Source organism: Miniopterus natalensis, chromosome 1, assembly GCF_054644295.1.
Source record: "Miniopterus natalensis isolate mMinNat1 chromosome 1, mMinNat1.hap1, whole genome shotgun sequence".
NCBI classification, from domain to species: domain Eukaryota; kingdom Metazoa; phylum Chordata; class Mammalia; order Chiroptera; family Miniopteridae; genus Miniopterus; species Miniopterus natalensis.
This window is the reverse complement of record NC_142081.1, coordinates 139,055,634-139,066,338: the sequence shown is the minus strand read 5'-3', so window position 1 is coordinate 139,066,338 and position 10,705 is coordinate 139,055,634. Positions and strand designations below refer to the sequence as shown.

The 10,705-nt window shown below is 37.0% G+C and overlaps 1 protein-coding gene across 1 annotated transcript in view; it reads right to left on the bottom strand.

Moving 5' to 3' along the window:
* Positions 1–1,633: 1,633 nt before the first annotated feature.
* DKK2 (dickkopf Wnt signaling pathway inhibitor 2) overlaps positions 1,634–10,705 on the bottom strand; it is a 100,713-nt gene continuing 91,641 nt past the window's right edge. The window contains exons 2-4 of the mRNA XM_016214509.2: positions 8,962–9,112; positions 6,911–7,066; positions 1,634–4,032 (exon numbers count right to left, since the gene is read on the bottom strand). Coding sequence (XP_016069995.2) covers positions 3,782–4,032; positions 6,911–7,066; positions 8,962–9,112 — 558 coding nt within the window. The 3' untranslated portion in view covers positions 1,634–3,781. The remainder of the gene's footprint in view (positions 4,033–6,910; positions 7,067–8,961; positions 9,113–10,705) is intronic.

Sequence of the window (10,705 nt, the reverse complement as noted above, 5' to 3'; positions counted from 1 at the left end):
CTATTTCCATCCATATTGCAATTTTGGGAGCATAAAATCTAAATTCCCCACCCCTGGTCCTGAGAGGATCCATATAGGAGGAGTGATTGGCATTGGGGGAATGACCTCATTAGGTATTGTTCTAGTAGATATCTGATCAGATTTTGGTTAAAACCCATATCTTCATCAGAGATAAATGGTTATGTATAATGGGTTAAAATATAAAGATCTGGGGAATGATATCGGGGGAGAGGGGTCATTTCTAATTCTTAATGTTAATTTGATGTAGAGTGTCTAATTATCTTTGTCTCACTCTATCTCTCACTCATTACTCTCATGTGGTATGAATTATCCAGTTCTGTAGAATTTCAAATGAAATTCCTGAATGAGAAATACATAGTTCCATCCCTTTCCTACCCTTCTTTGGCACTAACTGCCAGAAGAGTGTATCATTCTGTTCTGCCTACCCATGTTGGAAAGTTTACAGGAGCAGCTCCCACAGGTAGAACTGGTGTTGTCTGGTCTTGCTTGAGAATGGGCACAGAACTTATCTCTTTCTGGTGTCCTCTTGCCCACAGATACACACCACATTCACCAATATTCATTTTTTCAGGGTAATCTGTCTTCATCTGCCTTTCTGTCTTTGTCTTTTTCTCAAATGGCCTGAATTTGGGGAGTGAGAAAGGTGTAATTGTTTCCTCAAGTCAGAAGGCTACAATGGGTATTTCATTTCTTGTCTAAAACAGAAGTCAGGACAATTTGTCACTTCCCAGAGCATCTCACTGAGCTCAGTGGAAAAGAAAAAAAAAAAATAACACCCATATGATTGTTATAATATAAAAATACGCTGTAGCTAAGAAATATAAATATTCTGAAATGGATTAACTACTTATAAATACACTTAAGTGACTAATTAGGAAATGTGGGAATTATGTCAGCAGTACTTGAGGCATCTTCAACTCTGACATCTAGCTGTGAGACTGTTTCAATTCCGTATGCTGCCTTGGTTGTACTTAATTCACTCCACTGTGTCACAGATGTTTATTTTTCCACATTTTTATCCCATTGTCGTCTCCAATACAACCCCTCGTGATCTCATAATTGGTGAGTACTGTTTGTTAAATACTCCTGACATCCTTGTGTTCAGGAAGCAGAGGAAAGACCTTCCCAGGAAGCAAGTTTGAGTTCACTTAGGGCCAGGTAACTCAGTTTGTATCCATACCGGGATAAAGATAGTGTGTATCTTCTCTGTACCATAGGAGAATGAACCAATATTCTAAGCATGTTGGCATTTCTAGTTTGAAAAATTTTAACCTGGAGAGATGGTTATAAGAAATATGCTAGGTGGCTTCAAGAGTTTTGAAGAAGTTAGTAGAGAGTCCTTGTTCCAAGATGTTCCAGAAAGCAAAATAAGAATGAATGGGTGAAAAACATTAACTGGAATACTTGAACGAAAAAATAACTTTCTAAAAATTACAACCCTAAATGCCATGAAATGAGCTGCCTTCAGTCGTAAACTGCCTTGGATCATCTAATGGTGATGTTGTCCAATGGATTTCCGCTTAGACTACAAAATCAGATCGAGTCCAATTGAACTTTGAGAATCCATGATTCTATGAAATTTTTTCCCATAAGAAAAACAAAAGAAAATTTGAAGTCAATTTTTAAAGGAGAAAATTTTAATATATTTTATCTTATTATACATTCCCCCTAAATTACAAAGTCAATTGCTGCAAATATATTCTGCTACAAAGCTTTCTGTAAGAAATATCTCTATAAGAAAATACATCTCATTAACATTTCCTGTAAATAAATTACTTCAAATAATAATTTTTGAAGGGATGTACATAAGGGAAATAATGCAGAAACCAGATTATAAATGTAATTGTTATATAGGAAGCATTTGACTGAAATGTTCCATTTTTATGTTGTCAAACATATAGAATCCTGTTTGCACAGACTATGGTTCTTGGATAGATAAGCTGAAATTTTTTGTTTTTACAGACATGTAGGGGAAAAGTAAATCTTAATTATCCTAGTAGATGTGTGTGGGAAGCTGAAATTCTTAATAGACAGGCAGGCTTGGATTCAATTTCTACTGGGAGAACTTGAATTTGAGACTAAAGATGAAGGTTAAGTAAAATAAAATTAAGGAGTGATTTTAAGTCTAAAAAAGAAAAGGTCAGAAGTAACAACTATAACTTTTTTGCTTTATGCTCTAGACATAATATTTAGAAGTGAGTAAAGTAAAAAAAGTGATAAAATAGTTTCAAAGGATGAAGAACCTGTGGTTTTATAGGTTAGCAATATGTAGATTTTACAAGTTATTCCATGTACATACTTTTTTATCTCAATGGATGCAGAAAACAGAAACTATATCTTTGGCAAAAAACAAAAAGCTGTTGTATGGAAAGGTTGGTGCAGAAAAATCAGACCTTGCCACCGGCCAGCTAGAAATGAAGGCAATGGAATCTTACTGTGCACTGCCTTTCTTGGAAGTCAATTTTGTTAGAACTCCTCATATCATTTTAGAACCTCAAATGGATAAAGTATATATTTTGAGGTCAACTAGTGACCTCACACTGTACTCATCTGTGTGGTGAGTATTTGAGGGAGCAAATACCATAGAAAACTGCCATTTAGGTTGTGCAGCTTTCGGACTCAAACACAAAGAGTCATTTTGTTTCAGACATATCTGTGTATTGCCCAAACCTGGATACTTGACAAAGATTCCCCCATTTCCTTGCTGGCTTCAGTGCAGGACAGATTCCGCTCCAGTTTGTGTTATCAGCTTTACCCTGATATACTGCAGAGTATGTAAAGAATAAGTGTATTTACCAGTCTAATGCTATCAACACAAAGGTAATGCCAAAGCTTTAAAAAGCAACCATCTCTCTATTATCTTCATTTCCCATTTATTTTGGATATCTTATAAAGATTTGTGACCTGTGAAGATTTTGCTCTGTGCTTTTCACTACCATTGGGGTTAGATTGGAAAATAACATTTATTCATGGTAGGAATCGCATACAATTTAGAAATATTCAATGTCATTCTTTAAGAATCTGAAGGGACTACTTTTGTCTTGTTATATTGGTTCTTATTAAGTAGAGGTGAAAGTGAATATTGGAAACCATAAATAAGCAGTTTGAAGAAAAACAAGTTGTTTATTTTTCTTTTCTAAAGGCCCTGATAAAAGACCTGCAATTATTTTGAAATCATTCAGGAAATATCAACTGCTTTCTTTCTTGCCTACCAAGGCCTTTAATTGAACAGAAGTAGTGTTCCAATTTAAAAGGTAATCTGTGTTGGAAATGAACTCTTCTCCGTGTTTCATTTCCTATTTAACAATTTTTTTCATGTTTTAGATCTTATTGTATACCAAGATATACTGTATTTTATTAAACCATAACTTTGAATAGAAATACGGCTTTTAGGTTATTTTACAGACAATCGCCAATCTGAAGGACACCAATCCTCCAGCACAGCCTAAACTCTGAAAGTCCCAGGGTGTTCATCAGTAATTTTCACTGTGCTTTTTTTCTTCTTCAGTAATTGCATTTTCACAAGTGTGTACATTATTTACATAAACAAGCTGAGTAATGGAAACACACAAGTTGCACCACATTAGTCACCCTTTCCAATCAGCTTAGTTCCCATTTTTCTCTCTCTCTGTGATTTATACTCTTATCACATGCCTTACATTAGCCATTCTTCTGAGATCCGAATCCTATCTTCCACCTGCTATGATGCACTAAATGCACAGGCTCACAGTCTGCTTGGGATGCATTTTCTCTGAAGTGATCATATTTTCTGACACACGTGGAGTCTCGCTTTGGAGGAGTAGGTGGCATCTTTCCATACTTTACAAGACAGGCCTTTTGCACAGTCGCACCGCTGGAAAATTTCCAGCCCATGAGAGCCCTTCTTGCGCTGTTTGGTACAGACTTCCCCCTGATGGAGCACTGGCTTGCAGATCTTGGTCCAGAAGTGACGAGCACAGCAAAACCCTTCAATGCAATCTGACGATCGTAGGCAGGGGTCTCCTTCATGCCCTACAGGGATGATGACCGAAACATGTCACCACAACACTTCAGCAAAAATTTTACTTTACAATCAGAAGCACATAAAATATTTTCACTTATGCTGTCTTCCATAATGTCTTGGATTCAAAAAAATGGGCTCTCCCTCTAAACCTGTAAATCTATTATTGTTTATTTTCATATTTGCTGTGTGAATATCAAGTTTAATAAATAGCTAGATTATACTTTATCTTTTCTTTACTTTGTCATGGTCTACTTCTAGATACTTCCCTGATCATCATCATTATTATTTTTTTACTAGATGAGTGCAAAATAAGAAAATAAAAATAATTATTTTCAATTTAATTAATTTGATACCTTCTTGAGAGGTGTAAACAAACTCTGATTCAAGGAGGAAGTTGAAATTCTCAGGATCGCCTAAGATCATGTATCAGAGTCTAGCCAGGAAAATGGAAACTGATTCTTCAAAACAGAAGGTATTTAATACAGAGAACTGGTCACACAGGTAGTGGCAGGGCTCAGAAGTATCAGAGGATGCTAAAGCAGCACAGCAGGAAGCTACTACCACATTCAGACTGGAGGATCCAGAGGAGCAAATGATGGCAGAATTGAGGACTCGGGTCACTAGCTGGAATGACAGCTCATCAGGCCCAACTGGAGGGACTAAAACCCCAAGGAGATACAGCTCTGCCAGAAACACTGCTGGAGGCAAGGAGAACATGTTGGCTTTTTCTTTCCCCTCCCTCTCAGTGTCCCACCACAGGCAAACCCATGTGGCCAGAAGCATAGGAAATGCAGTCTAGAAAGAGGTGTGATACAGAGAAAGGACAGAACGCCCCAGAATCAACCAAGAACCTGCCACAGAAAAACATGTGGAGCCCTGGCTGGTGTGGCTCAGTTAGTTGAGTGTCTTCCCATGTACCAAACGGTCACCAGTTTGATTCCTGGTCAGAGCACATGCCCAGGTTGTGAGCTTGATCCCCAGTAGGGGTTGTGTAGGAGGCAGCCAATCGATGTTTCCCTTTCACAGGGATGTTTTCATCTCTCTCTCCCTCTCACTTCTCTCTAAAATCAATAAAAAAGATATTGAACAAACAAACAAAAAAACAAAAAACATGTGGAGCCCTGGCCCATGTAGAGCCCCCACATCCCAGTTGGGTTGATGTGTAACCTGTATAAAGAAGTGGTCAGCAAACTTCTCTGTTACATACAGATTAGAAATCTTTTTGGCTTTTTAGATCATATGTGTCACAATTCTTCAATTCTGCTGCTGTCTTGCAAAAATAGCCATAGATAATGTCTAAATAAATGAGCAAGTCTGTGTTACAATAAAAGATTATTTACAAAAACAGGCAGCAGGACCGATTTGGCTCATAGGCCATGGTGTGAGAATCCTGGTCAAAATGGTCATCTATCATCCCAAATGTAACCAATTCCACTGTGTGATGTGGGCACAACTCACTAGCCATCCGCATAAGATTTCTTCCTACTTGCTGTCATAAAATTGCACATATAATTATGTATAAATAAGTAGTAACTTTGAAAATATACATTGACATAGACATCTAGAATAAAGAGAAATACTCATGTATTAACAAATTCATGTGAACTTGGTGGAGTTGGAATAGGAGATATGGGTAAAGGACTTAGGCCTTTAAGAGTGTAAACAAAGGATAATTGAAGAAGAGTTGTCAGTCTCTAGTCCTATCCATGTGACCATTTGTATTCCAGGTCAGACTAATTGGTCAGGTATCTTATATGATACTTTCTTTGCAGGAAATGAAAATGTGGGGAAATAGATTTTTTTTATTCAAGCAAGTTGGGGAAATACAATATTTTAAAAAGTTAATCAGTTTTCTTCATTGCTGAACTTCTCAGAGTCTTCAATAAACCAATGTTTATTATAAAGTTACAAAAATGGTGAGGTATATTATTACAGAACTCTTGAACACAGGGCACTTTTATTCACAGAATGTCTTGAAAGAGTACTGCTCCACAGAATATACTTACAAGAAGCTTCCTTTAAAAATGGATGTTTTTAAATTTTTACTACTGGTAATAAGGTTCATACTTTTAAATTTTGTCATTAGGCATTAAGCTTCTCAAATATTTTGATACAATGAAGGGGATTTATGGCCATACATAACTGCACTAGAAACCAATTATTTGTAGTAAATTGCTTTATGAATATTATGTTATCTGGTTGTTTAGTGAAATAAAATTTCTCAATCTGCAAAGGTGAGAAAGGCTAAAAAACACAGTGATTAAGTAACATGGAAGTACACATTTTCCTATTTATTTTTCAGAATGCTTTCTTTACCTTTTGATATGTGATCGAAATGTTGTATAAGGAATTTCTTCTAAATCCCATGTAAAAAAACAGGAATGTTAAGAAAGTGACATGGTAGATCAGGGTATTGCACTTCTTGTAACACATATTTACTAACAATTTAAGATCTCTAAAACAGCTCTAAGAATCTTTAAAATTAAGAATTAATAAACTCATGCCCTATCCAGTTTGGTTCAGTGGTTAGAGCATCAGAATGAGGCCTGAAGTGTCCTGGGTTCAATTCCAGCCAAGGCGACGTACCTCGTTTGCAGGCTCCATCCCCAGCCCTGGTTGGGCTACATGAGGGAGACAATCAATGGATGTGTCTCTCTCACATTGATGTTTCTCTCTCTCTCTCCCCCCCCCCTCCACTCTCTGAAAAACAATGGAAAAAGTATTCTCTGGTGAGGATTAACAAAAAAAAAAAAAATTAATAAATTCAGTTAAATCCTTGCCTTTAAAACATCTTCTTTGTATTTTTCTAAAACCAATGGAGTTAAGTAAGTATAGTTTCTGTGCTTCTTTATAAAAAGTAGACATAGGACTACAGGTATTCCCTACCTTTTATATGTGACATCTTAGTGTGTGGTCTTCCTAGATTCTGCCATCCCAAGTCGTGGTTGGAGTAATGGCCATGGTTTCGATCTCTATGCCGAGTGCCATCCAGAGCTGGGATGTGAGGGGTTAAGGTGCTCTCGGTGACTGGGATGCAGATGCCTGAAAATGGTCAGGTAAGAGGTTAGTTTTATTCAATTCTATACAGTGTAGTTTGTATCCAAGTATTCTCCTGGTGTGAGGCATGAAGCTATATCATCTATCTATCTATCTATCTATCTATCTATCTATCTATCTATCTATCTATCATCTATCTATCTATCATCTATCATCTATCTATCTATCATCTATCTATCTATATCTATCTATCTATCTATCATCTATCTATCATCTATCATCTATCTATCTATCATCTATCTATCATCTATCTATTTATCTATCTATCAATCAATCATCTATCTATTGTCTATCATCTATCTATCATCTATCTATCATCTATCTATCTATCTATCTATCATCTATCATCTATCTATCATCTATCTATCTATATCTATCTATCTATCTATCATCTATCTATCACCTATCATCTATCTATCATCTATCTATCTATCATCTATCTATTTATCTATCTATCAATCAATCATCTATCTATCATCTATCATCTATCTATCATCTATCATCTATCTATCTATCTATCTATCTATCTATCTATCTATCTATCTATCTATCTATCTATCATCTATCTAATCATCTATCTATATCTATCTAATCTATCTATCATCTACCTACCTGTCATCTATCTATTCATTCATCCATCCATTCATTTACAAATTTATTGAAACTGAGTATTGAAAAGTTTGTCCCTGAACCAGGCTTTCTTGATTGGCATCTTCTCTCTCTCAAGACTAAGTGATGCCCAGACAGCGTGGCTCAGTGGTTGAACATCCACCTATGATCCAGGAAATCAAGGTTCAATTCTTGGTCAGGGCACATGCCCGGTTGCGGCCTCCATCCTCAGTATAGGGCATGCAGGAGGCAGCCGATCAATGACTCTCTCTCATCATTGATGTTTCTATCTCTCTCTCCTTCTTCCTTCCTCTCTCTGAGATCCATAAAAATATTGGGGGGAAAAAGACTAAGTGACCTTGGGCAAAAGTCAGAATAAAAACAGAATTCACTTTAATAAGTTATTGTGAATACATTCGGAGGCTCAGAATAGTGACATAGTAAAGTACTAAATTAATATTAGCTGTTCATACTTTAAAAATGTCTGACCAGACAAGCATCTTTGGGACACAGTTCCCTTTGTTCAATCAACAATGCAATCCTAATCTACACTGTAAAGTTTTCTAATGGTATGAGGTCCTCTGCCCTTCACTTCCTGTCCAAGGTATTTACAGCAGGTCTATGCCCAGAGGTGAGGAACAAGTATAGGAATATGAGCCTGATTATGTTGCTTGCAAGACTAAGTGTATGTTTCTGATCACCTTCTGCAATTATTTAGTGGTTTTATCGCGTGTTGTCTGCAGTTCTTCATTTCATCATTAATGCTGAATTTTTGCCTATAAATTCATTGGGTGAAACCATGTTTATGGAATGGCTGGGGAATAGACTCTTATAATTCCTTTTGGAGGAACCAACCACTTCATCACCACCTGAGCGTTCCGCCAGGCAAGGCCTTCAAAAAAAGGATACTTTGGGTATAAGAATCAATGTATGAAGTGGCTATGAAATTGGAAGATGGACTCACAGGTGCATTACCAAATCACAGCAGGTTCTTTTCTTTGGTTCTTTTGCATGCCTTTGCTCATGTTTTTAGTGGAATAGAACATCTAGCTATTTACATGCAACTCTTCAACAGGGTAGATCCAACTCAGCATAGATTATTAAATACAGAAGGTGATGAAAGCCTAGGGAAACTAAGATTTTAGAGGTAATCCAGGAAATCTTATCTAAACTTGCCTGTCTGGAAAGGCTCTTTACATGTTGGGAGTTTATGGAGAAGGTAGACTAACATGAAAAGAAAGAGGACCATCAACACTGAGCGCAATCTTTACCATTATTGCAGCGGTTACCAGGGCAACACATGCCATCTCTATGGCAGCGCTTCTTTTTCCTTCGACACACCATGCAGGCTGAAGATCCTTGGTGGGGACTGTGGCAGTATCTCCCAACTTCACATTCCTTATCGCTGCTGCAAGGGTAGGCCTGTCAGGGAGCAGAAAAACAACAGCAAAAGCAAAGTAGGTTAGATCTTTTAACACTTATGAAGTTACTGTCTCAAATTATGATGAAAAATAAGTCATAATATACACCATTGTAATAATGTTCTGAGCATAGATCTTACATATAGACACTTACTTAACTGAGAACCTTAGAAATATTGATTGTTGATGGTGAAGATAAAGTTGACATTATTCATTTATTTTCATGGGCACAAATTTCAAGTTAAAATTTAGATTTTGCAATGTTTAATAGAGCCCTTAAGAATGACTTTGGGGGCTCAGAAGCAGTTACAATTCTTATATTGTCACTGATCTAAGGTGTGGATGGAACAGCCAGCTTAGCCACTTAGTTTTCATGTGCTAGACTAAGATGAGAGAAGGGTTAAATAAATTAACAAAGGGCTGTGCTAGAAAATAAAACGCTTATATTCATAGCAGCACAATTTACGATAGCTAAGATCTGGAAACAGCCCAAGTGCCCATCAGTAGCTGAGTGGATAAAAAGCTGTGGGACATTTACACCATGGAATACTACGCATCTGTAAAGAAGAAGGATCTCCTACCCTTTAGGACAGTATGGAGGGACCTGGAGAATATCATGCTAAGTGAAATAAGCCAGGCAGAGAAAGACATACATCACATGATCTTGCTTATATGTGGAATCCAAAGAACTTAATAAACTGATGAACAGAATAGATTCAATGACATGGAAACATGAATCAGACTGTCAGAGGGATGGAGGAGGGCGGGTGGGTGGCTGGGGAGAGAGTAACCAAATAATTTATATGCATGTATGCACAACCCAAGGACACGGACAATGGTGGGGAGAGGGACTGGGGAGGGGAATGAGGCAGGGTGAAATGGGTTATTGGGGAGAAAAAGGGACATCTGTAATATTTTAAACAAAATAAACAAAAAAGAAAAGAAAAGAAAATGCATCTGCCGAATTATGAAACAGATATTTTAAGAGTGACACTTCACAAGTCCTGCCTGTGAGGAGCAAGGAGCAGCATCACTTCCCACGTGGTGGTGAGCAGCAGCAACAGCAGTGTTCTGAGTGGTCAGAGAGATGCTAAGCTCCAATTACATCATCACATTCTTGGGAACAAAAAAGCAGGCTCCTTACACAAAAGAACAGTTCTATACAGAAAGGATTTCCATTTCTACTTCCTTCCCTACCAAGCTATGTGTTCAGAAGGCACCTTAAACAGTGTCATATTACCTAAAAAAATAAAAACATATTCTACAATTATATACTCCTTGCCTCTTGGAAGCTATCGGGGCACATAAATTGTCCCTGTTTTCAGAAACTGAGAGTTGGTAAACTGAAATGTCACACCACACATCAAACTTACTCCTATTTTGAGAAACGTTGACAGGGAGACTTATTATGTCTTTTTTTTTTTTTGGTAATTCATCCCCCCCCCCCCAGGCTAATGCATAGTTATTTTTTAATTAAAAAATACCAAAAAAAAAAGCTATGTAGTTTTTAAAACAAGCGTAAGTGATATGAATATAAAACTGTGGGATAACATTTTTGTGACTCAAATGATGAGTGTGATTTGTGTACTTTACT